The sequence below is a fragment of the Theropithecus gelada genome, chromosome 7a, assembly GCF_003255815.1.
Source record: "Theropithecus gelada isolate Dixy chromosome 7a, Tgel_1.0, whole genome shotgun sequence".
Taxonomy (NCBI): Eukaryota; Metazoa; Chordata; class Mammalia; order Primates; family Cercopithecidae; genus Theropithecus; species Theropithecus gelada.
The window spans coordinates 37343683-37370903 of record NC_037674.1 but is presented as its reverse complement, the minus strand read 5'-3'; the positions used below and the strand labels follow the sequence as shown (position 1 = coordinate 37370903).

The following is a 27221-nucleotide window of genomic DNA, read 5'->3' as shown; positions in this document are numbered from 1 at the left end:
TTCTCTTAATGGAAAGTGAGAAATTTATGTCTTCTTGAGCAGTCAAGTAAAAATTTAAGGTTGAAATTATGTTTCTTTAGATAAATTAACTTTGAAGATTCCTTGGAAAAACCTTTATGGAGAAGCAGTTGTTGCGACTCTAGAAGGATTATACCTGCTTGTTGTCCCTGGAGCAAGTACGTTATTTTAGGTTATAACCATTCAGTAACATCACATTGAAGTTAAATTGTTACCTGAGTTAAGTATTTTAATACATGTATTTATTAAGGTAGAAGGTAATTTAAATAAATGAATCATACATAGATGCACATATATGCATACATTTTATATATATATGCACATATGTCTTACCACATTTGTGTATAAAGTATTTTTGTTGTTGAAAATTTAATTCATTTTTGCAATTTATTCTATTTTCTATGAGTACTTGTTTTGCAACTAAGGCTTCCTGTTGAGCTGCATTAGGCAGATTTACTGATAATAAATGAAGTAAAATAAATCTTTTTTTTTTTTTTTTGAGACAGAGTCTCGCTGTGTCGCCCAGGCTGGAGTGCAGTGGCCGTATCTCAGCTCACTGCAAGCTCCGTCCCCCGGGTTCACACCATTCTCCTGCCTCAGCCTCCCGTGTAGCTGGGACTACAGGCGCCCACCCCTACGCCCGGCTAATTTTTTTTTTTGTATTTTTAGTAGAGACGGGGTTTCACCGTGTTAACCAGGATGGTCTTGATCTCCTGACCTCGTGATCTGCACGTCTTGGCCTCCCAAAGTGCTGGGGTTACAGGCGTGAGCCACCGCGCCCGGCCTAAATAAATCTTTAAAAATATCCTGATGTGTTAATCTCCAGATTTCAAGATTCAAAAATTTATTTTTTTCCTATTTTGTTGCTTCTGATTTTGAGTGAATGTTCTCTCAAAAATGTGTAAAATTGGTAATTTTTCCTTAGAAATGATAGTATTTTAATTTTTAATGTTTTAAAGTAGTGATGTTTAATATCTTTACTTTTTTCATGTATAGTAACAATATAATGTTAAGAAAAGTTTGGATGTTTTAGGGAAAAATTGAGAATGTACAATTGCTCAACCATTGTACAAATAAAATTTTATTTTGCTCTTCAGTCTTTAGCTTATGCATACCTGATTTTCAGTAGCTGTTACCACATTATATATACAACATTGACTTGGCCTTTTATTATATACATTTTTGATATGTTTCACAGTTTTCACAGTGACAGTGACAGTTTTGAAAGGCTTTATGGTATTCTGTTGTGGGCTACCTACTATTTTTTGCTTTATAGTTAATACTAAAAATACTAGTCAGTACTATAGTCAGTAGTATAAATATGTCATTGTAGTCAATACTATAAATACGTCATTATAGATCTTTTTTATTCTTTTGTGTTATTTCCTTAGATTGCATAATCAGAAATGACGTTACTAGATAAAAAGGGCTTATATATTTTATGATTGTTGATGCATATTCTGAATTACTTTCTGAAAGTTTAAAAAATCAATCTATATTGATCCCAGGTAGTATTGGATATTAAATTATTTTGTAGTTACTCAAAATTTACCATTGACAGAGCAATATTCTGGTGTACTTTCTGTCTTACTTCTGTTTCTACTTCTTATCTTTGTTCTCACCCTTCTCCTCTCTCCCTTTTTCCTACCTGCCTTTCTACCTGTAATTTCTTTTCCTCCCTCCTCCTTTTTGTATTTAAGTTTTTTGTAAGTGAATAGGAATAACTTATGTTTAAACATTTCATAAAACTAAAAATGTGAAAGTATTTTTGTATTGCAGCAAGATTACACACTTACACAATCATAATGCGGCTGAACTTTTTCCGTTTGTTTATTTATGAATTCCATTTATTTTTGTGTGAATTGACTATATTTGTAGGTATTAAGTATGATGCTGAAAAAGAAGAAAAATCCTTGCAGGATGTTAAACAGAAAGAGCTATCCCGAATTGAAGAAGCCCTTCAGAAAGCAGCAGAAAAAGGTAAAAAGTTTGTTTGAGATAAACTTAGACATACCTGTATTTTAGATATATTTAATATCCTTTAAAGAAGATGCTTTCATAAGCCTTCGTAAGTTGAAGTTCTAAAGAAATACATTTTTTTAAATCTCAAAATATTGGTTATATTTTCATGACTCACTTTTAGGAAAAAGTAATTGCCTTTTTTTCTGTAAGTGTTTTATCATGTTGCTAATTTGATTTTTCCACCTTTCTTCATTAGTCATTTTTATTGTGCTACTTTAGGAGACTTTCCAAATTTTCTGTATTTGCACGTCTGTTTATTTTGGGCAAATGTTAACAGTTTCTTTGTGTGCATGCTTACCTGTGTTCTTGCTGGATAATGAGGTTAAGCATAATGCTATAGTGAAATTATGTTTAGAGGAAATGCTGCTGTAATTCTAGTCCTAGCTGTCTCCCTTCGCATTGTACAGGATATTAAAAAAACAAAAAAAAACAAAGCAAAACTTGATTCTTCAGGTTTTAACATTTTAACATCTTGTCTTACGTTTACATTTTTGTTTTTATCTAAAAATAAATCTGATGACTTTGATTTGGTTTATAGAGCAAGAACAAGGATATGATGAAAAAGAGTAGTCTATAGGGTGATGAATTGAAGGACTTTTCCAGACTTCTAATGTTTATCTCTTTTAAGTCAATTAGCAATTGCTGATTAGGGTATATGAGTTATTAGCATTTTATATAATTTTTGTGTTGTTTGGTGGCATGTGTATATATTTTTATGATGAAGATGGTCTCTCTCGAAAGATAAAGCAAATATTGAGTTAGAAATGATGTTAATTATATTTAGATATAAGATTTCTTTTCCTAGCTTAAGCTGTTGTCATTTAATTGAATCAATTAGAAATCTTTTTTAAAAGTAGCTTGTTCCTTAAAGTTTTTAATCAAAGTTTTAAATTCTTGCTCCAGGCCAGGCGCGGTGGCTCAAGCCTGTAATCCCAGCACTTTGGGAGGCCGAGACGGGCGGATCACGAGGTCAGGAGATCGAGACCATCCTGGCTAACACGGTGAAACCCCGTCTCTACTAAAAAAATACAAAAAACTAGCTGGGCGAGGTGGCGGGCGCCTGTAGTCCCAGCTACTCGGGAGGCTGAGGCAGGAGAATGGCGGGAACCCGGAAGGCGGAGCTTGCAGTGAGCTGAGACCCGGCCACAGCACTCCAGCCTGGGCGACAGAGCGAGACTCCGTCTCAAAAAAAAAAAAAAAAAAAAATTCTTGCTCCAAGTATTTTTTTCTTAAGCAGAAATATTGATTCTCTTATTAAAAGTTACTATTTAAATGTACAGAGGTTACCATAATGGAAGAAATTTTCTAAAAGCCTCAACATTTTTTTCCCTTATTTTTCACACATAAGCTTATTTTGTCTTTCTGCTGAAGCTTAAGTATCTATATTTTCAGGAAAACAGTTTTCTTTATTTGTATTACTTTTGCATGGCAAAAAAGCAAGCTGAGAATGGTTTTGTTTCATGACAATTAAGTGTGATTTTTTTCTTTATATTCAGTTTTGGCTAATATATGTAAAAGCAGTCCTATAAAAATGAAGACTAGAGCACTAGAATTTCATTTTTTTCTTGAAACTATTCAGATTAGGATATTAACATATGTATATTCATCATTAGGTATATATTGATGTATATTTAGATATTGATATAACATATAATTACGCATTTATCATTTACAATTACATAATGTTACATATATTATTTAGAAACAAATCTTAAATTCCTCCTTTTTAAAAGATGGAGCATAGCTTGTATTTGTCTAAAGAGTATTTTAGTGTTTTCAGTCACCAGTAAGAAAAGGCGTGGTATGTAGTCTTGTTTGTTTTCATGGTTGACAGTTTAATTGGTAATGTGATTATTATGCACACATTTTGTACTCAGACTTAGGAAATTTTGACTCCTGGGTCTTCAGTGCTGAGAAAACAGACATTTGGGTCTGACAAAGGCTATTATGAATGATTTGATATAAAGGATGTACATCTGTAATATTAATTTTGTATAAATAGAACTGTTAGGCGTATGCTGTATATAGTAATGACATTGTAGCTTCTTGGATGATAAAATTTAAGTTTTTTTCATATAGAATTAAAATTCAAAAAGTAAAACTGTTTTAACACTCAGTTTTAACATTTTATATTTGTCAAAAAAAGTTTTGAGACTAAAAGATGAATTCAGGAATTGGGAAGTATATTTAAATTTTCTTTCTTAACTGTTAAGAAACACATTTAATAATGTTGCAGTATTATTTTCTCATTTCTATGGATATGGGTCACATCTTCAAATAATATTATTCACGTGAATGATAGAGGACAACCCTGACCTTTATTTTACCATTATTAATAGTTATTAATTATACTTTATTTTTCTACTTGTTTGTTAATATTAAAAGCACAAAAGCACCATTGCACATGTATAGGGACTCAGAGAGGGAAGGAGAGGAGATGATTCCACTCTAAGCAGCAGATGATAAAAATGAAAACAAAATTATCTGGCTAATCTGCTCATAAAAAGGATTTTGATTTAGCTTGTTTTATTTGGTAAAAATATACTGTTTCCCACTATCATATAGGAATAAAATAAAATTGAAATAAAACTGTGAGGTCATTTCTAGAAAATTTGCTTAAATGTAAAAATAAACTCTGGTATTTTTATCCTTTTATTTCATTGGAGTGAGTTTATTTTTCTGGAAGGCTATCATAAAGAGAAAGATTAAATTCCCAGTAAGGCCAAAAGATTCGCAAATGCTAGATTCTGTACTTAAGGTGTTGGATTTTATCAAAGTAATACATACACACACTTGAAAATCAATACTTTTGGCAAAAGGACATGATAAAAAATGGCAGTCCCTTGTTTCATCCTTCGCTACTCTCCACACCAACTCCTTTGAGTTAGTAATATTTTTCACCAATGTTAACATTGTGTCATTAACCTAGTTCATTAATATAGGGCATTATCTGGGACTTCCTGTTATGGTAGTCCAGGAGTGTACTTCTCTTACTATCTCCTTGCACCCTTAATTCTCCTTCCCATTTTCTCATGATATGGATATATCGTAATTTTTGGCCAATTACTAGTCACTACTTAGATTACTGTGACAATGCGATTATTATTCACTGCGCAGGTCAGATGATATGTGTGTTAGGCAGTTTTTGCATTGCTATAAAGGAATACCTGAGACTGGATAATTTATGAAGAAAAGAGTTTTAATTGGCTCACAGTTCTGTAGGCTGTATAGGAAGCATGGTGGCAGCACTTGCTCCTGGTGAGGGTCTCAGGAAGCTTTTAGTCATGGCAGAAGGTGAAGTGGAAGTAGGCATGGACCCACCCCCATGATGTAGTCACTTCACATGAGGCCCCACCTCCAACACTGGGAATCACATTTGAACATGAAATTTGAAGGGGACTAATATCCAAATCATATCAATGTACTACGACTGTATTTCCTTTCTTATACAACCTTTTGTTTTTCTTGAATTTGTAAATGCTGCTTTCTTATTTGCTTAGTCTTCTATGTAAATTTATCTTTAATTCTGTTTCACATGCTACATGAAATTTGTCTGCTATATGAGTATTGATAGTGTTTTCCAATCGTGTAAACCCATCTATTGGTACTGTCTACCACCCTGTTGTCTCCTGGAGTTCCCCCTCTGAACTGATCGTTTTTTAGACCAGCTGCACAGTTGTCATCTTAGGACTGGTCTTAATTGCTCGTCTATATTTAATTCCATGTTTCCCGGGCCCTTTGCCTTTTTTGCTTCCTTAGTATACTCATTTGTTTTCCTAGAGCACATCTAGAAGCTTTTAAGAATGGATGCACTGGGTATAATTTCGAAAATTCTTTCAAGGCTGAATGTCTTTGTGTTTTACTTCTACACTTGTTTGATTTGTCTGGGGTTAGAATGCTAGGTTGAATATTAGAATTTTGAAGGCAATGTTTTCTAGCTTCCAGGCTCTTTTGAAAAAAGTCTGATGCCAGTCTACAAGCAGAAAAATTAGAGAGTCCTTGGACCTTCCTGTCAAAGACCTTACATTTTAATTGAACAAATAAGAAATTTGCATAATAATAAGCAAGAGAAAGTGTTGAGTCCCATCAAGGAGACACAGACAGTTTTATGGGAGTTCAGAAAGAACATGTCATATTCAGCCAAAGAGATCAGGGTAGACACTGTGAAGGTGTATATTTCAACTGGATTTAAAGGATGGATCTGCAGAAAGGAGAGAAGGCATAGGTAGAGGAGACAGTGAAGGTGTGAATCATAGAGCATCTGTGGGGTCAGCTAACAGTTTGGGAGTCCGATAGAGAGTAGTTGGATGTAGGGTTGGAAAGCTAAGTTTAGGTCAATTTTAAGAGATTTGCATGCTCTGATGATGTTAATGGTAATGACAGTGAAAGTAGCTGATGTTTATTGAGCATTTACTATTCACCAGTCACTCTCCAAAATACTTTATATGAATTAAGTGAAAGTTAAATAACTTGTTCTAGGTCACACAGTTAGAAAATAGTAGAGCTAGAATTTGAACCTGTTCTGGCTCTAGATCTTGTATTCTTAACCCTGTACAATGTGAACTTTCATCTGTAGCCAGCCGGGGAGTAAGTATTCCTTTTTTTTTTCTTTAAGAGTCCAAGGAATGACATGATCAGAGCTATGATTTAAGAAAGTTAAACTTGCAGTGTTGTCTAGAATAGACTGGATTTGGAGAACGAAGTGGAAGATGCTATCTAGCCATCATTAATGAGAATGGATATAAAGGATTCAGACAGTGTATCTAAAGGGGCCAGATCACACTAAAATAAGATGAGGTCATTTCAGCCGACTCTAAAATTACTGTGAAGTATCACAGTAATATTTTATTCTGAAAATGGGCAAAATGGCATGCAAAAAGAGACCAAAAATAGCGGATTTTTGCACTGTTTGAAAACTTGTCAAAAATTTCAGTGAACCATTAGCTGTAATTGATATTTACCTACCTCGCATAATTTGAAATGATTACTATAATTTTAATTGTTAAGAAGTTTGTGTGTTGAAAGAACGAAAATGGTGTCACTGTATTTCCTTAGAAATAGTTTTGGTGTCACCAAATTTTAATTATCCCGTTACATGATTTCTAATTATTTGAAATTAAATTTAGGTATATTTTACATGTGAAATTAAAGGTGTCTTTAAATTGCTTTGCATTTTGGTTATTGCTGCCATGTGGATGCAGGCACACATTCAGGGGAGTTCATATATGGCTTGGAAAACTTTGTTTACAAGGACATCAAGCCTGGTGGGTATGCATGATTAATTATATTCAACTACATAAACATTTTCTTGTGTATGCTTGTGCTTTTGGTGGAGTCCATTTGATGGCATGCCATCCTTTTAGAAAATATGGAAATGTAATTTGTGTTTTCCCCCTTTACTATTATTTCCTTTTCCTCACCTGTAGTCATTTATTCATTCACTAAATATTTGAGTGTCTTCTTGTGGCAATCACTGTACTGGATGATGCTGGATGTTTGTAGGGTAAACAAACATGGTTCACTGTTCTTACGAAGCTTAGAGTATGATCTACAGATAACTTCCAGATTTGGGTTACCCTTTTGACTTTAGTTCTTGAGTTCATTAGTTTCTGAATTAAGCAGTTCCTCTCTGATAGTGGTGGTTTTGGAATGTAAAAAGCAATAAAGTGGATTTTTTCTTTTGAATTCAGAACCTTGACAGGAGATGTTCCTCTGAGCTTTGATTTGTTTCACCTCTGTTGTAGCTCTGGAGGTAACTCTAGACTACTGTCCTGTACAACATATTGAAATTTCAAGCTTCACAAAAGGCAAATTAAAGGCTTACTGTTTGTATTAGTATTTATAATATGTTTCTTTTATATACTAGGAAAACTACCAAATACATTAAAATAATACTCCTTAGTATTTTACATAATCTGATTTGTTAAACTTTTTGTTTTATATCATACTTCAAGAGCTGTTATATTAACTCAGTCACACTTAAAAAATTTGTTTTGATTAAATGGCAATTGGGTCTATATCTTGAAATTTATAAAAAATAAGCATCATGTTAGAATTATCTCTGTAGCTGGGAACTTTAATATGTTGATTCATGTGACCAATGGAAGAGAAATTTTCATGACAGACTTCGCAGCATTAGGTGAAATTACCCTGAAAGCAGTTTCCGTTCTAATAAACCTACTCCTTTTGTAAGTGTGCTTGTGTTAATTTGTCTTCTAGTTACCTTGTTTAATATAAAAGATAGCATGGAGATACTCATGGCTCACTGTCCATTTTTGTAGGTTATAATCAAACCAACTTACTGTAGTCTGGGCAGCATTGTTAAAAATAGCAGACTATAACAGCTGTCACTATAAAAGAAAACATCATTGATTCAGTTTTTTTTAAAAAGGCACATTAATGTAGATAAAAAATGAGGTCCAGAATGTTGGTGCTTCTGAAATGAGCTTAGTTTATTATGTTGATGATATCTTCATTCAGCTGGCTAGGACTTAACGTGTGTTTCATGATCATTTCCTCCTTTCAGTTTCTGAGTGTATATTATTTCCTCATTTGATGTTACTTCTTGTTTTTGTTGTATTCTAAATCATTGGTTCTCAAAAAGTCAAAATGATTTTCTTAATAATACTAAGCATTATTTGATTTTTCCTTTTGTTGCCATTTACATTGCTGGTGCAAAAGCAATAGTGGGTAAGAATAGCTGGCTGCCTTAGCATGATTCAAGGCAGTGGCACCAGACTGTAGTAGTAGTCACTGTGTTCTTCACTACCATGCACTCACAGTAAGCAAAATGAAAGAAAAAAATTGCCAGTTTTTACTTAAGAATTCCCTTGATGAAGTAGGAAGTTTTAAATTTTAATGAACTTCAACCTGTGAGCATGTCTCTTTAATATTTTGTGCAACAGCAGAGGAAGTATACCTGCAGCATTTCTGCATACTGAAGTAGGCTGATTGTTTCAAGGAAAAGTACTTGTGGAGATGTTTGAGTTGTGAGCTGAGCTAGTTGCTTTTTTCTGGAAAACCATTTTTACTAAGAAGAATCACAGACTATCATTATTCAGATTTCGTTGTTTGGTAGACACTTCAACAAAACCACTTCAAGGAAAAGCAGCTGGCAATATTTGTTGCCAATGATAAAATTTGAACTCTTGAATAGAATTTTGGAAAACTTGTGTTTGTCACCTTGAGATCGACAGCTTCCCAGTAGTACTTTAAGACTTTTCTGATGACATTGGTGGTAATATTAACAGATGTGAGTTTTGATATTAAATAATGAAATGACTTGACATTTGGAAGATTTGCATAATTCAATAAAGCAATATTTCCAATGGATGATGAAAAACATACATGTCTAAAGGGTCCATTTAAAGTGCAAGATGGACTAATTGATTTTAGTTTGTATGAAAAATTCATTCATAGGGTTTCAGATTCCACGATGCAACTATCTTTAAGAAACTTCCACTTGTTGAGTTTGATATAATATCTATAATTTCATGAAAAGGCAATGAAAATGCTCCCCCCTTTTCCAATTGTATATCTATAGTGAGATCAGATTTTCATCATGTACTTCAATTAAAACAACGTATCTCAACAGGTTGAAGGCAGAAGCAGATATGCTAATCCAACTGTCTTCTACTAAGTGAGACGTTAAAGAGATTTGTAAGAATGTAAAACCGTGCGACTTTTCTCACTACAACTTTTTGTTTAAAAATATAGCTATTTTTATAACTATATGTTATTATGTAATGGCTTATTTTTAAATGAATTCATAATCTTTTCAGTTTTTATTTATAATATGGTAAATGTCAATAGTTATAACTCACATAAATAAGAAGTTCTTTAGAGTCCTCAAGTTATAAATGTTAAATGGGTTGTGAAACCAAAGTCTTTGAGAACTGCTTTAGTTTGTGATTGAGAACCATCGATTTATTTTTTATTGGATTAATTAAAAACTTTCTCTAAAGAGCTATATACCACTAAGAGTAGATTTAAACTGTTTAAAGAGGTTTAAACATGGTGTATCTGCCATTGAGATGAAAGGCAGAACATGGGGCTAGAAACCAGAAAGATAATTGGTCAGGTAAGAAGAGAATTTAAACCGAGGCAGCTGAGTCTATGTCTTTGAAAGCTGTTCTAGCCAAGTGGAATGGTTTTCAGGGCTAGTTTGGCTTTCTTACTTGTTTCTTTTCAAATGGCATTTCTTTGAGAACTCATTCTTTTTATGTATGTTTGATTTATGAATAGAACAGAGTCAGACGTTCACAGTGGCAAGTATTATTGGTATAGCACTATCCTGATTGTGTTACATTACTTATTAAATGTTTTCTTCTTGAAACTGAGGGTTTTATTTTTGTAGTCCAGGATTTGTTTCTTAATTTTTGTAGTGGCAGAACAATTTGCTTTTAAAAATCAAGGAAGAACAAATTAAAAATTTCAAGCTCAATTGCACATATATTCTCTCAAATATATATAACATTAATTTAGTTGGATCTGGATTTTTAAAATTCATTTGAACAGATAAGTATTGTATGCTTTGTGCCCAGATATAGAATAATTTCTGGCCTAATGAAGTCTCCTGTCTGATGGCAAGACAATTGAGCAAACACTTCAAATATGGTATAATCACTGTTTAATGCAATTCTCTGTAAGGTACAGGCTCTGGGGCTACTTGGAGTAGTTTAAGAAGGCTTTGCACAGGCAGTAGTGCTGGACCTGAGATTTAAAAGCTGCCTAGGAGTTCGCCTGGTGAAGAACTTCAGGGAGGGCAACACAAGTTCACAGAATTACATGTGTAGAGGCATTAGGCATGAGAAAGTGTGGCTTGTTTGGGAAACTATAAATATTATTTATGTAGTATCCAGTGCAAGGATGCACAGCAGGAAATAGAATAGGACAGGGACGTAGGGGTCACATCATAAAAGGACTTTCTCTATTGTGTAAACACATTTTAATTATGTCTGGGAGGTTGCAGAGAGCCTTTAAATAATTTTGAGCAAGAGATTAACAGGCTGTGATTAGTATTTTAAAAGACATCAATCTGGTAACAGGGTAGACGGACCTTTAGTAGGAGCTGAGGCTGGAGACTAGAAATCAGTAGATAATACAGAGACTGCCTCAAGAGTTCAGCTGCAGGTGATGCCTGATAGAAATTTCAGTATGGGCCGTGCGCGGTGGCTCAAGCCTGTAATCCCAGCACTTTGGGAGGCCGAGACGGGCGGATCACGAGGTCAGGAGATCGAGACCATCCTGGCTAACATGGTGAAACCCCGTCTCTATTAAGAAATACAAAAAACTAGCCGGGCGAGGTGGCGGGCGCCTGTAGTCCCAGCTACTCGGGAGGCTGAGGCGGGAGAATGGCGTGAACCCGGGAGGCGGAGCTTGCAGTGAGCTGAGATCCGGCCACTGCACTCCAGCCTGGGCGACAGAGCGAGACTCCGTCTCAAAAAAAAATAAAAAAAAAAAAAAAAAAGAAATTTCAGTATGAAGATTTGTAGGTTGAGTAATACAGGTATTGGTAAATGCCAGAATGCAGTGAGGTAGTGTTGAAAGAGAATGAGGTTTTAAAGGAATTCCTAATCAAATTCAGTGTACAGTCCAATGTACATGTTATGCCCACTTAATGTTCTTTATATCCTTGAGTCATTAAATAATTTTGCTTGTGAAGTGTATCATCCAGAGGAAGTCATCTGTGGGCAACTTACCCTTTCATTTCATTTATGTGTCTATGTTCCTGCCATATGTTTATCAAAACCTTCTGAAAGTTTTATATTCTGTCATTGTTACATTTCCAATATTTTGGTAATATTGAAATTAAAGTGTAACTTTGTGAAGTCATTAATATTATAAAAGGCATTGGGAGTGGAGATTTTATCCAATTTTAGTATAATTATACCTGCCAATTTATTGTCTAGATTAAAGAAGGTTATTCTTTACTATAGAAAGTTATTCTAGACTAAAGAAGGTTTGTAAATTTGTCTTTATATTGAAGTAACAGGTCAGTTTAGAATAAGGTAAGGTGAGTTGTGCCAAAATTTGCTGTTAGGAAGAATTCTCTTGTTTTCTTTTCTGTCCTGTAGTCTCCTAACTTGAATTTTATCCTTTTCTCACTAAAATGCTTCCACTGAGAAGGACGTAAACGTAAAAAGCACAAAAAACATTTTAAGAAACCTTTTAAAGGTCTTGATCGTTCAAAAGGTAGGTAAAAGTAGTTTTATGCCATGGTGTTGTTTATACACATTGCCACTTTATTTCTGACTTGGAATGTGAAATGAATGTCAGATAACACTGTAAATTCAAAAACAAGTTTTAAGTTGGACATGCATATGAAAATATAAATAAAGACACTATTGGCTCTAATTTCCATTGAGTAGTGCCTTAGCTGTCCTTTGGTTATTAATTTTGAGGTATATGAGAATTTCAACTCTTGAGCTTGTATTTTTCTATTTTTTAATAGATAAGCCAAAAGAAGCCAAAAAGGATACATTTGTGGAAAAATTGGCAACTCAAGTAATAAAAAATGTACAAGTAAAAATCACAGATATTCACATTAAGTATGAAGATGATGTAAGTAATTTTTATTTACTAAGTTTAAGTTAATAATTAAATGTGTATTTTATAATATTCTTGACTTTTCTATATATGGATTATCTGTACCCATTTTTAAATCCAAGATTGATTTTTTTCTTATGAGTACACTACCATATCTTCTTGTGTTAGGCTAGTTTTATTAGGCATTTATGTACGTAAATATACTATAAAATTATCATGTGTTCCTTTCTGAAGCTGATATAAGAGGTTTTTGGATTGTCCTCTGTTATTTTTTTAAATTTTATTTTACGTGTTAAGACTTATTATAACTTTAAGAAACTAATTTTTGCTTTATGCTGACGAGTTGATTCCAAAAGGTGATGAAATAACTAATGGTAATGTTAATTGGCCAAAAAGTGACTTAAAACTCTGGTCACTTGACTGTAGTCTCATTCTCTTTACATTCCACTGAGTTGGATTGAACACCCACAACTGTTCACACACATGTACAACAGTAGTTGCACAGAAGAAACCAAACTTCACTCATAACTGAAAGTGTAACATCAGCTGATTAAGAACTGTTTAACTGGCTAATTTTAATTAAAGTACAACACATATTTTGAACAATATGCATTGCTTTGTTTAAAAGTTTGAAACATGTAAGAACTTAAATTTTTTTCATTTATCTAGGAACCTGGAAATGTTCATTGCTTCTAAAAATGAGTTTAATTCTTTTTGCTTTAAGTTTGAATTGAATTAAAGCAATACTGACATTTCTAGAATTTATTTTTCTTTTCTTCATAAGTTCCCTATGTAACTTGATAGTCAGCAAGACACATTTGTAGATTTTCAAAAAATACCACCTCTGTCTTATGTTGACTTTATTTATGGAGTCATTAAAATGAATTGTGTTAACAAATAAATGTCTTAAAAAAACCTCACTCATAAATGCCTTTGTTAATAACAAACTTAAGAAAATAAAGTATACTCAACACATCATGAAAGGGGAAGAATTATCATTAAAATCCTATGTGGAGATAAGTGAACCTGGGTACACTGTTGGTGGGAATATAAATTACTTCAGCCATTTTGGAAAACAGTGTGGATCCTCAGAAAACTAAAAATCAAATTACTGTATGATCTAGCAATCCCATTTCTAATTTGTAAAATTAAACTTTATCATAGGTATGTATATATAGGAAAAAACCTAGTATATTTAGGGTTTGGTACTATTTGTGGTCGCAGACATCCACTAGGGGGCTTGGAACATACCTCCAGAGGATAAGCGGGAACTGTGGTATATAGCCAAGGGAGTTGAAGTCAGTGTGTCAAAGAGATGTCTGCATTCCCTTGTTCATTTCAGCACTATTCACTATAGAGAAGATTGTCCATCAGTGGATGAATGGATAAATAAAATGTGTATATACACAATGGAATACTGTTCAGCCTTTAAAAAGAAGGAAATTCTTTCATTTGCACAATTATGTATTAAGAAATGGGTGTAGAGAAAATATAATAATTTATCATAAAGATGCTCACTGGGTAATAGCTGTGGTTTGTAGGTAGTACATTAGCAACTGAGGGTTGTCTTTAATAAAACAAATGGGTTTCTTCAGAAAGAGCTGCAAGTTATTTTGAGCTAGGTATCTCTAAGTATAAAAAGATGAGTGTGGGAATAAAGGAAAATATTTTACCATAAGTCATCATATGTCTGATGTTAATTAAAATGACTTATAAAGCTATTCGTACTTCTCAACTATACCACATGGATTTTTTTCTGTTTAGAAAATTGTATGTGACTAAACTCTGTAGTCCCAGTTGGATGATTTAGAACACTATCCATTTCCCTTCTCCCTAGTTTCCTTAGTTTCTGCCATGACCAAACAATTCTATAAGACTTTTCTTTAAGATGTCTAAAACAGTGACACTGTGCACATTGTGGTATAGTTTAAGCACCGTGGATTGCAGCTTGCATATTGAAGATCAGAAATAGAACAAAAACTTAATGTTGACAGATTTTGGATATAGAGACTGAAGAAATTAAATATTAAGGATCTAGAGATTTTCCTAGAAGCATTTTGAAGTGTTAAGAAAATTAAAGGCTTAAAGAGACAGTTCATATTTCCAAGAAAGCCTTTTTTTTTTTTAATGTGTAAATTTAAGGAGTGCAAGTACAGCCTTGTTACATGATATACTGCATAGTGTTGAAGTCTGAACTTTTAGTGTCTCCATCACCCATAATATACATTGTACCCATTAATAAATTTCTTACCATTTACACTACTTCTCACCCACCCTCAAGTCTCCAATGTCTATGATTCCACAAACTGACCATGTGTATTCATTATTTAGCTGCCGCTTATAAATGAGAACATGCAGTTTGTGTTTCTGCTTCTGGGTTGTTTCACTTAAGATGATGGCCTCCAGTTCCATCCATGTTGCTGCAGAAAAACCCAAACAAACATGTTCTCCTGTTTTTATGGCTGAATAGTATTCCACTGTGTACCCTAAGTGTTATTAAAATGATTTCACGGCAGTGTTATCTGTAACACCTTTTGAAATTTATCTGTGAAAACATCTTTGATGATATACATAAAAAGATTATTCCTTTTTAACTGTCTAGAGAAAAGTCTTGTTAGTCATAGTTAGTGAGTCGTCTTCTAGTATGAAAAGAGTTCCACTGGGAAAGGATCTTACTGGTAGCATAGAAGTGTTATGTCTACAAAATATGGATAATCCCAGCCATGTTATTACTTGCCTTCCCTGTGTTTTCCACATATCCAATTGGGTTGTAACCTGTAAACACGTTTCCCTCTGCTGCCTATTGTAAAGGACATGGATTTGCCTTCACCATCAGCATATTTTACTGTTATCTTTTCTTCTTTGGTAGGTCACTGATCCAAAGCGGCCTCTTTCATTTGGTGTCACGTTGGGAGAGCTCAGTCTACTGGTAATGTTTGCTTTATTTAAAACTTCTGTGGAACCTGTAAAGTATTATTCTGAAGTCACAGGGTAAATTGTCTAAAATCAACTATTCTACAAAGAGCTATGGTTTTTTAAATGTACTATCATGCTACACAACTTTCTAGAAGTTTAACATTTTTAGTGATGCTATTATTACATTTTAAAATTATTTTTAATTGTCTTTCCATGTAACAAGTATCAAAATATCATTATCAAATACTTTGAAAGAAATAAAAGCTGTATCTTAAACATGGGGAAAGTAGGGGAAGATGAATTTCTGTAGAGTGAAAGATATACATTTTTGTTATAGGTAGATGGAATTTCTAAATAGCTTATCTATGTGCATATGTTTATGTATGTGTGTGTATGTGCGCGCACTCATCTCATTGGGCTATATGTAAATTATTTTGATTATTTTATAATGAATTTTTCTTTTAATGGTCTATAAGGGTAGACAGCCTATATATAGGCTGGACATTTTTTTTTCTATTACAGGCAACTAAGTAGTAGGAAACATGTTTTGGGGCATGTAAGTGAAGACAAATAGCTGAATTAGGTTTTGCTACGGAGAAGAAGATGTGGTTCATTTAGATACTTTTAAAGTTAAGGACAGTGAACCATAAATCCTACCAGACAAGTTTGCCTTATGTCTACTTATATGGAGAGGGCCTCAATAGGGAAAGAAGAGGAAGAAGAATGGAAGGGTGGTAGACTGGCAGAAAAACAGAAAAAGAAGGACATGGTTATGTGGAAGGCTTAACAATGTTGTGGGCATATAGAGAAGTAGAGATACACACGGAGTTGAAGAACAGAGCAGAAACAATAAAGAAAAAGAGAGCTGAAGAGACAAAGGAAAGGGAGTGAAGGAAGCTAGTGTTTAATACACTGTTTATCCTTTGCCTGTTTCCAAAATGACTTTGAAGTAGCTTTCGACCACAGAAGTATACAGTAACACCTTTAAAGAGGATAGAATCTATGTTCTAAAGGATAGAGAGAGAATTGTTCCAGAAAGCTGTAACTAATGATCGTGGTCATAAGGGAGCATAGTAACTTTGAGCTTCTAGCAGACAGTGCAAAAAATACAAACTTGTCATATATCTCCTTTTGTCTGATAACAGATATACTGTTGCACAAGAGTATGTAGTTTCCTTAGTGTTTGCTATTGTTTGTCCCTTTGTTTCTTTGCTCAGACTCTTCATTCTGCTTTAGTTGTCTGTATTACTTTCTTCTCTTTGTCTGCCTGGTGATTCTACTCAAGTTTTAATACTTACGTGATACATGACCTTTCTTTCTCATTCTTTTTCACTTCCTTCTTAGAATTTACCATTCCCTCTTTTATGCTTCCTATTGTATTTTATCAAAGACCTGTAAAATATTATTGTATTGCTTACCATGTTAATCTCCTTCTGTCAAAACCACATTAATTCACTGAAGTAGTACCTACCTTTTAGTGTTTTTGTGATGATTAAATGAGATGGTTTATGTAAAACATTTGGCACATTGTCTGGCTCAGTTATTTCCTGTTTCAACTATCACAGTGGCTATTATAACAACAATAGCAACAGTAAACCTACCTCTTTTGTATCCATACCATTTATTTTTCTTTGCAATTACATTCTAACTTTTAAATCTAAAGTTATTGTCCCACCTCTGATCTGCATCTCATTTTACCTATCTGCCCATTGTACTCTCACTCTACTACTCCACTGAAACAGTTCTTAACAAGTTTCTCAAAAACGCCCTTGCTGCTAAATAAGTTTAGTATTTGGCATTGCTGAACATGCTGTCCTTGTAGAAACATGGTCATGCGGTAATTTCCATACCCTCCTGGTTTTCTTCCTATTACACAACAATTATTTGTTTTTTTAAAAAAGAATGTGTACCATCTTCAATAGTGTATAGGCTGGCTGTCTGTTTTCATTCATATCCAATTCTTTCCACAGTTCAAATTCAAATACATATTAATCCAGTAATTATTTTCTGAATGAATGAACTCAAGTTAGAATCACGTCAATTCTCTTTTCATTGTTTCTTTGATTTTGTCTTATAAATATATGTAAAGAAATAGATAGCTAATATTAGGTAACATTAAATTAGCTTAAAGAAAGATGTCTTTTATTCCTAAATTATTTTGTTACATTTTACAAGTATTAGAGCACCATTATATGACATCCATACCACATTTCACAGGTATTCTCTTTTTTATTTTAGACTGCAAATGAACACTGGACTCCATGCATATTAAATGAAACAGACAAAATTATATACAAGGTATTATATTGGAATAAAATTTTTTGTTACTTTCCTAGGTACAGTTAATTTATTTTCTTGAAGAAACATTGATGGAGCAGAGCGTGCTGTTGGAGTGTGATTTAAAAGTCTAGGGTCTAGTTTTGGCCCTGCTACTTAGTGTGTGACCCTCTGTGATCACTTACCAGTTCTGAGATATAGGTTCTTTAGCTAACTGTATCTAATAGGATACAGTTAATAGGTCCCAAATGGTACTTTATGAACATTAGATATTGAGATATTTTTAGATGTTATAGAAAAAATATTCTCTAATCAAGTAAGATTATTGATTAAAGTACTAAGCTATACATAATTAAACAGATACGTTTCATTTTATTTTAAACTATAGAGCTTTAAATATGGTAACAAACACTGACTCTCCAAGAGGGATATTTAGTATGTAGCTTTCCCACCTTGTTGACCATAGACTCCTCTGCTACCACCTGTTTTCAGGAAACAAGCTATTCGTATCTGCTGGAAGGATCATGTCTTTTTTTTTTAGCAAAATGTTTACAGGGTTTGTTAAATACTAAATTTTCAATAAATATTTGATAATTGAATGAATGAGTTCCTTGGAAATAGTGTTCTTGAAAGCACAATTTAGCAAATGCTAGACTTAATAAAGTCTGAATAACATGAATATATTTTCCCCTCATATTATATTATTTTCTTTAAAAATTCAAAATGGCATTTGGGTAATTTTGGAGTGGTGAACAGAATAATCTTTTAAAATTGATTCATAATTTCAATGTGTTGATTGCTTGATCTCTTTTCATTTTTCTCTTGTAGCTTATACGACTTGATAGTCTTAGCGCATACTGGAATGTAAACTGCAGCATGTCTTACCAGAGATCAAGGGAACAGATTTTGGTAATATTAATGTATACTTGGAAGAGCTAACTTCACTCCCGCTCCCTAAATTTGTTTAATATAAGAGGGCGTTCATGAGGACAGGATATCAGCCATTTGTTTAACTTGTATTTCGCTAAATCAGAAATATGAAAAACATCCTTTCAAATCCACTATGTGTCTTCAGAAAAGCAGTTTTGTTTTTGAAGATCTTTGTGAAATCATTCACTGGACAGTGACATCAGAGTCCATGGTATTAAATTAAAACTGTACTTATGCTTTTTTACATTCTCATTTTGATGATATTCTTGTCACATTTTGATATTTCATATTACAATGATTAAGAATATTATAAAGATAATATTTCTCAGATATAAAACATGTATCTTTGACAAATGTTTTAGACATTTGTTATGGTGATTTTCTGAATAGTAGAAGATTAATTCAAAACTTCAGTGTGCTAAATCAATCTTAGCCATGTTTATTTACTTAGAGGATAAAGAAAGAACAGTTGAATTTTTAGAATTGGGGATAAATTTCAATCTTCCATCTCGTATTTCTCGGAAAGATACTGTAACATATGATTTGCCTTTGACTAGAATGTGTCTGAAATCCCAGTGTATGGATATACATATATGTGCATTTTTTCAGAGTCAGAGGGGACATACTACAAGGTTGTTTGTAGACATACTGAATTCTTAAAATTATCTGCTTCTGTGTCTTTATACTTGTAAATAATGCTCAGTGTGTTTTTCTTATTGACTACTAGTAACAGAGAAACAAAGATATTAATGTAAGAACCAAGTTTTGTGTGTGTGTGCATGTGTGTGACTGAATATATGTGCATTTTCTTTTTCATTCTCATTCAAATTTTTTGTTTAGGATCAGCTGAAAAATGAAATTCTTACAAGTGGAAATATACCCCCAAATTATCAATACAGTAAGTAATAGTAAAAGTTTATTTCATGTTATAGGAAGAAACATAGAAGTAAATATATCATTTTTAAAATACTTTTCTGATAACGTTACTTAGTCAAACAAAGTATATTAATTTTATACCTTACTATTATGATACAGCATGTTTGGGTTATAACTAATTATTTAGGAATAGATCGTAATACACACACCACTGGAGAATAGCAGATAGAGAAGGGCAGTATAGCTGTAGTTCATTCCCTACAGCCAACCTTCTTTGAATTCCATGTAGTCTTCTTAGCTTGCTGTTGTATTCTTTGTTTTAGGATTTAGGTTTTCTTTCTTTCTTTTTTCAAAAAGTAACCAAATCTCTGCGATTCTGGTATTGAGGTCACCCTTATGTTACTACTGCAGTGTAAACGTAATCCTGCCACTCTAGAGAATTCTTTTTCTGAGCTTTTCTATTTCTTGGCAGCCTCACCTTTATTTTACAAGTAGATCTCTAACACAGCTTCCTGCTTATTTGTTTATTTTTTCCATCTGTTTTCTTTATTTTAGTTTCATGCTATTGAAGCTACGGGTTTGTTTTTATTTAGTATACCCCTTTATGGTTGTTCTCAGCTTTCATACTCAGGTTGTTCCATATTACTCTGGTTCACTGTTGTTTTCTTCATGTTCTTTTATAACTAATTGAATTGACGCTGGATAATAGTTGGCACTTATGTTACACAGATCCCTACATTTTATGATGATAAAACTTTCAAGTGCTGCTAGTTTGTGAAAGCATTTAGGTTCATTGATGGTAAAAAAAATAGTTAAGGAAAATCTACAATTTCATTCTTAGGCATTTTCCATTTATAACTAGCCTTTAAAGCCATTGAAAATTTTGTACAATCTTATGCAAACATATTTTTATATGGTAATTACCAGTTCTTATAGTTTTTTTTACCAGTTTTTATAGTTTTGATATTATTCACAGTTAAAATTTATCACCTTGCATTACCCTGTCATCTTCCCTAACACACCTTTTTATGTTACTTCTCAACCCGAAGATTATTTTCTTTAGTTGATTCTAAGGTTATGTACGTAATGATAATTTTGAAAATAATAAAGAGATGAGCAGATTCTTTTTTTGGAATGAATTTTATTCATGATCGTGTTACTAAATTTTGCTAGTGATTAATTAAGAGAGAAATTTATCAGATCTTATTTCCTTTTTTGTATTAGTATTTTTAATGAATAATAAAATCATTAAATGTCTTGCAGCAAGGAAGAGAAGTCTAATTTTATGCAGACTGTAAATAACCAAGAGTAGATTGTTGTCTCTTTTATACATTTCTTACCTAGAAGCATAGGACTGCAATTTCCTCCTTGGAGATTTCGCTTTAACCATTGAGGTTATTATTATGCATATAAGTAGAAGCTTAAATTGCTTAAATATTTTTGGTAGTGATTTTGTTACACATGTTTTTGATCATTTCTTCTAGAATAACAGTGTTCTCATAATTATTTATACTTGTTTATATGTAAAAGCATATAAACATATCTTATGTCTTCCCATGTAATACAAGTTTTCCAGCCAATATCAGCCTCTGCAAAACTCTACATGAATCCTTATGCAGAATCAGAGCTCAAAACACCCAAACTGGATTGGAACATAGAAATACAAAATATTGCCATTGAACTGACCAAACCTCAGGTATGATTCATGTGGGTATTTCCAGCTTTGATTAACCTTGAATCTGGACTGCTTTTATTTGTGATTATTACTTCTCTAGTGGTTGGTGATTTTTTGGGGTTCATTATATTGAGATTTGACTGTTTAAAAATTTTTGTTTTAAAGAAAATGAATTTCAAATTTAAGAAGTAGTTTTTAAAAATTTTATTTTGTCTTTTCCTAAATTGTGGAGAATCATATCAAACTGTAGGGAAGGAAATTATTTCCATTTGGCTCACAATTGTTGATGGAAGATTTTTTTTTTTTTTTTTTTTTGAGATGGAGTCTCACTCTGTCGCTCAGGCTGGAGTGCAGTGGTGCAATTTCAGCTCACTGCAAGCTCCGCCTCGCGGGTTCACGCCATTCTCCTGCCTCAGCCTCCCAAGTAGCTGGGACTATAGGCGCCCACCACCACGCCCGGCTAATTTTTTTGTATTTTTTAGTAGAGACCGGTTTCACTGTGTTAGCCAGGATGGTCTCGATCTCCTGACCTTGTGATCTGCCCACCTCGGCCTCCCAAAGTGCTGGGATTACAGGCTTGAGCCACCATGCCTGGCCTGTTGATGGAAGATTTTAATGTGTTTTTCCCTCCTCAGTTTTTAATGGAAGGCACTATTATTAAATATTGTTCCTTTAATTTTTAGAACAGCAATGTTGGCAGCTTTTTCCACTATTTGTTTCCCAAGCATGGTTATGTGCCCCGAGAGTTGGGGTGACAGGCTTGGTGAACTGGAAGTGAAAGGAGGACAGGAGATTTAGCTAATTGAGCTTTTTTGTACAATTCTGTTCAATAAAAATGTAATGCAAGTTGTAATTTTATATTTTCTTGTAGCTGTGTTAACAATGTAAAAAGAAAAAGGTGAAATTAACTTTAATAATACATTTTATTTAACTTAATATTTCCAAAATATTAATCATATCAACATGTAATAAATGTAAAAAGTTGTAATGAGACATTTTACATCACTTAAAATACATTTAAGTTCAGACTAGACACATTTCAAGTGATGAACAGCCGCATGGTAGGTAACCTTTAGTTAGAACTGCATTGGGAAAAATTAGAGAGGAGGAAGCTAGACTTGCCCCTGTTTAAAAATCTTCTCTGGTTTCGTGCTGCCTCTGGGTGTATGTTTCCCTCCATTTGAGCTGTTTGTCAGATCTACACAGAGTTGCTGTGTTGATGGTGAGATGGCTGCTTAAATAGCTTTATCTTGCTTTAGTCATGCAAATAATTTTTGCAGTAATTTCAAAATCAGCTCATAGCTAGCTACTGCTGAAACGATGGTCCAGGGGAAAAATATATAGTCTTAGAAACAGGCATATTTTATATCATAATTTACAGATACCATATTTCATTGTTTCTAAGATGTTAATTTGGTTTACATTTTAACATCTGAAAATAGGATGTATATATTGGTGATAACACAATTTAATTAACAGCAGTTTTCTTTTATAGTAGAACCTAAAATTATATTACAACTTAAAATTGATAGTGTCTTAAATTTGATGAACTGTAGTATACTTATAATTGATAGCATCTTAAATTTGATGAAATATAGTATATTATTGGGCTAACAGGCAACATTGTTCAGGGAATTTGGAGTCTCACTAGACTGAAAAATAGAATGAAATTTAGTCTTTATATGTACAATGTAATAAATATAATTTTATTTTTGTTTTAACAGTACTTAAGTATGATTGACCTTTTGGAGTCAGTGGATTATATGGTTAGGAATGCGCCTTATAGGAAATACAAGCCTTATTTACCACTTCATACCAATGGTCGACGATGGTAAGTTAGAATTTGTTTTTTGTTTTGTGAGGAACATATAATCATATATTTAGTTACTGTCAGAGTTAAGCAACTTTCAAAAGCCAGGTAATTCAACCAATTTAAAAAAAGAGACAAGAGTATTAAAAGACAAATAGTAAATATATTGATTACTTATAAAAACGGCTTTCACTTCTTTTGTATGTCCGTATTACTTTTTTCATATGAACATCCACTTGTATTTCTGCTCCTAGTTTCCCAAATTCCTTTTTTTTTTTGAGATAGAGTCTTGCTCTGACACCATGCTGGAGTGCTGTGGCGTGATCTTGGCTCACTGCAACCTCTGCCTCCCCGGTTCAGGCGATTCTCCTGCCTCAGCTTCCCACGTAGCTGGGACTACAGGTGTGTGCCACCACGCCCAGCTAATTTTTGTATTTTTATTTTTTTGAGACAGAGTCTTGCTCTGTCACCCAGGCTGGAGTGCAGTGATGTGATCTCGGCTCATTGCAACCTCCGCCTCCAGGGTTCAAGCAACTCCCTGCCTCAGCCTCCCAAGTAACTGAGATTACAGGCGCCCACCACCACGCCCAGCTAATTTTTGTATTTTTAGTAGAGACGGGGTTTCAGCATCTTGACATCTTGAACTCCTGACCTTGTGATCCACTCTCCCCGGCCTCCCAAAGTGTTGGGATTACAGGCGTAAGCCACTGCACCCAGCCTAATTTTTGTATTTTTAGTAGAGATGGGGTTTCTCCATGTTGACCAGGGTGGTCTCAGTCTCTTGACCTTGTGATCTGCCCGCCTTGGCCTCTCAAAGTGCTGGGATTACAGATGTGAGCCGCTGCACCGGGCTGGTTCCCAAATTCTTAACGTTCAAGACATTCAACATTTTTCTAAAAGTTTTATTGCTTATCAGTCACCCACGTAGACTCAGTGTTATAACCATACTGAAATACTATTTCCCACGTGTCATTTTGTGCCTTTTGGATTTTGCTTTGGCAAACTCTCTTCCTGAAATGTTTTCCATCAAGTCTATTTAAGTCAGACAATTTTACTGGGAATTGCTGAGCTCTTATAGGAAGAGAGTTAAGAAGAACAAAAAATTTGACAGTGTAAGTTCTAAAAAGTCAAGACTTTTCCTGTTTTGTCTTAAACCTTTATATTCACATTTATGTTAACAAATTTTGATTTTCAGGTGGAAATATGCAATTGACTCTGTTCTTGAAGTTCATATAAGAAGGTATACACAGATGTGGTCATGGAGTAATATAAAAAAGCACAGGCAGTTACTCAAGAGTTATAAAATTGCCTACAAAAACAAGTTAACACAGTCTAAAGTCTCAGAAGAAATACAGAAAGAAATTCAGGTATATCTTGCATATATATTAGTGAGAACTATTATTTGTCTCATCATCCTTTAATGTTTTTCTGCATGTAATTTGAATCAAAAAATAATTTTAGGAAGAACAGAATTCACCTCTTTTTGAGAGAGAATTATATGGGAAAATGCAGAATTTTTTTTTCCAGTTTTTCTTCTTCAAAAAAACTTTTTTCCCCATGCCAATATCAGATAAAATAAGGTTACTGTAAACGATTTGGGAAATGTGTCTGGTTTTTATTATAATGTTTAGAAAGTCAGTATCAGAGCTGTTTAAATATGTGTTTATTAGATAGCTATATCTTGTTTTGTTAGTAAACATCCTGTATTTATATGGTAGTAGCTTTTCAAAATGCTTCAAATATTATTTATAAAAAACGTTTACTTCTTGGGAAAGAAGAGGTCTTATCTAGCCCCGTTTAAAAGGTAGAAACACGGCTGGGCGCGGTGGCTCACGCCTGTAATCCCAGCACTTTGGGAGGCTGAGGTGGGCGGATCACCTGAGGTCAGGAGTTGGAAACCAGCCTGGCCAACATGGTGAAACCCTGTCTTTACTAAAAATATTTTAAAAATTAGCTGGGCGTGGTGGTGGGCGCCTGTAATCCCAGCTACTCGGGGGGCTGAGACAGGAAATTGCTTGAACCGGGAGGTGGAGGTTGCAGTGAGCTGAGATCCTGCCATTGCATTCCAGCCTGGGCAACAAGAGCAAAACTCCATCTCAAGAAAAAAACAAAATAAAAAATAAAAAAATAAAAGGTAGAATCACACTGGATACATAATTTGCTTAATGTCTTCTGATTTCAGTTATAGAACTATTTCTACCAATGATTCATAATTTGAAAAATGAATACTATTTTTATGAGTCGAATTACTATTTTTCTGAAATAGTATGAAATATTAGAAAAAGCATAGGTATTAGAGTCAGATGGATTTGGGTTCAAGTACTGACTTGGATATTTACCAAGTGTCCTTCTGATTATGGACACAAGTTTCTCAAACTCCCAGGTCTAGTGTTCTCATATATAAAATGGTAACAATATCTGTCTTACAGAGTTGTGAGAATTGTATGAGACAGCACATAAAGCACTTAGAACACAGGTCACCCGGTTAACGTACTTTTACATAAATGCCTCAAATCAGTTTCTACTGTAGCCTACTTATTGTTTTGCAGAATTTTACATTCTTAAATATTACGTGTTTTGTAATGGCACCCTTAGTACAATGGCTATATAATAATAAGAATGGGGGGAGTAAGAAGTAAGAATCGTAAGGATGATATGTAAAACAAGTCCCCTTTGTAAATATTCTTGTTTTCATGTGCATTTATGTCTATGTGTTAATTATAATATTCTCACATAAAAATTATTTTCATACTGTATTTAATGAGGATTTATTTTCTTGGAAAACTTATTTTCTTACTGTAAAAAATTAAAAAACTTAAAAGTCTAGAATACATTCAGATTTATACTAATACTATCATTAGGTCACCGGTACTGATAATGGACTAGATATGCCTAGAAATCATAAAAGAAACATTTCTTTTATCTAATGGTAAAAGAATGATTAAATTTCTTGTTTTATCTAATGATTAAATTTCTTGTTTACAAGTGCCTCTCTGTTTTTTACAGGACTTGGAGAAGACTCTAGATGTTTTTAACATAATTTTAGCAAGGCAACAAGCACAAGTTGAGGTAATCATTTTTATTAGCTGATTTTATGTTTTAAACATGCTAATACCCCCTTTTAAACCTAGGATCAAGAAATGGAAGTTTCATGAGTTGAGGTTTTTATTGCTTAATTTAGTCTCAGGAGAACAGAAACTGGAGTACTGAAAAAAAGCCACTAACATGAAGGGGGAAAAAAACTTAATTTTTTTTTTTTTGAGATGGAGTCTCACTCTGTCTCCCAGGCTGGGATGCCGTGGCATGACCTTGGCTCACTGCAGCCTCCGCCTCCCGGGTTCAAGTGATTTTCCTACCTCAGCCTCCTGAGTAGCTGGGATCATAGGTGCATGCCACCACGCCCAGCTAATTTTTTTTTGTATTTTTAGTAGAGACGGTTTGTCACCGTGTTGACCAGCCTGGTCTTGAACTCCTAACCTCAGATGATCCACTCACCTCGGCCTCTCAAAGTGCTGAGATTACAGGCGTGAGCCACAGCGCCTGGCCACTTACACAATTTTATAATGAAAAATCTGAAAAACTCTAAAAAGAAAGTAAATAAAAGACATCTATAATCCTAACAACTTGGAATACTACTGTTATCATTTTGGCTACCAGCTTTTCTCCCATGCTTATATACCTGCTTATTTGTGCTTTTTTTCCTCTCTCTCTCTTTTTTTTTTTTTTTTAACTTTTTCTTTGTTCCTCTTCCTTCCCTTCCTTCTTCCTTCTCTCCCTCTCTCCTTTCTTTTCTCCTTTCTTCCTTCCTTCCTCTTTCCTTCACTTTCTTCCTTTTTTCCTTTCTGAAATTGGAAATGATCTACTGATAATGTTTTATAACTGCTTATTTATTGATGCCTTGTGTGCAATGTTCCATGTCATTTCTAAGGTTCTGTAACATGACTTTTTGGTAATTAAAAAAATAAATTACAAATGCAATATAACTCATTGTAGAAAAGTTAGAAAATATAGATAAAACAAAAACAATCATCTCAGAAACGAAAAGTAACTACTGTTAATACCTTTCTGTATATCCTTTTAGTCCTTTTTATAGTTATAGATGTCCATATACTTACTCATACTTTTAAACGAGATTAAGGCATATACAGT

The 27221-nt window shown here is 33.6% G+C and overlaps 1 protein-coding gene across 2 annotated transcripts in view; it reads left to right on the top strand.

Moving 5' to 3' along the window:
* Positions 1-27221, top strand: part of VPS13C (vacuolar protein sorting 13 homolog C) — a 194147-nt gene that overhangs the window by 21909 nt on the left and 145017 nt on the right. Inside the window, exons 4-16 of one of the 2 annotated variants that reach the window (XM_025389712.1) lie at positions 81-176; positions 1897-1998; positions 7242-7304; positions 12169-12234; positions 12494-12603; positions 15458-15517; positions 17743-17802; positions 18610-18690; positions 19552-19609; positions 21156-21283; positions 22987-23093; positions 24268-24439; positions 26079-26141. In XM_025389712.1, coding sequence (XP_025245497.1) covers positions 81-176; positions 1897-1998; positions 7242-7304; positions 12169-12234; positions 12494-12603; positions 15458-15517; positions 17743-17802; positions 18610-18690; positions 19552-19609; positions 21156-21283; positions 22987-23093; positions 24268-24439; positions 26079-26141 — 1166 coding nt within the window. The remainder of the gene's footprint in view (positions 1-80; positions 177-1896; positions 1999-7241; positions 7305-12168; positions 12235-12493; positions 12604-15457; positions 15518-17742; positions 17803-18609; positions 18691-19551; positions 19610-21155; positions 21284-22986; positions 23094-24267; positions 24440-26078; positions 26142-27221) is intronic. The other variant, XM_025389713.1, reaches the window with a different exon arrangement.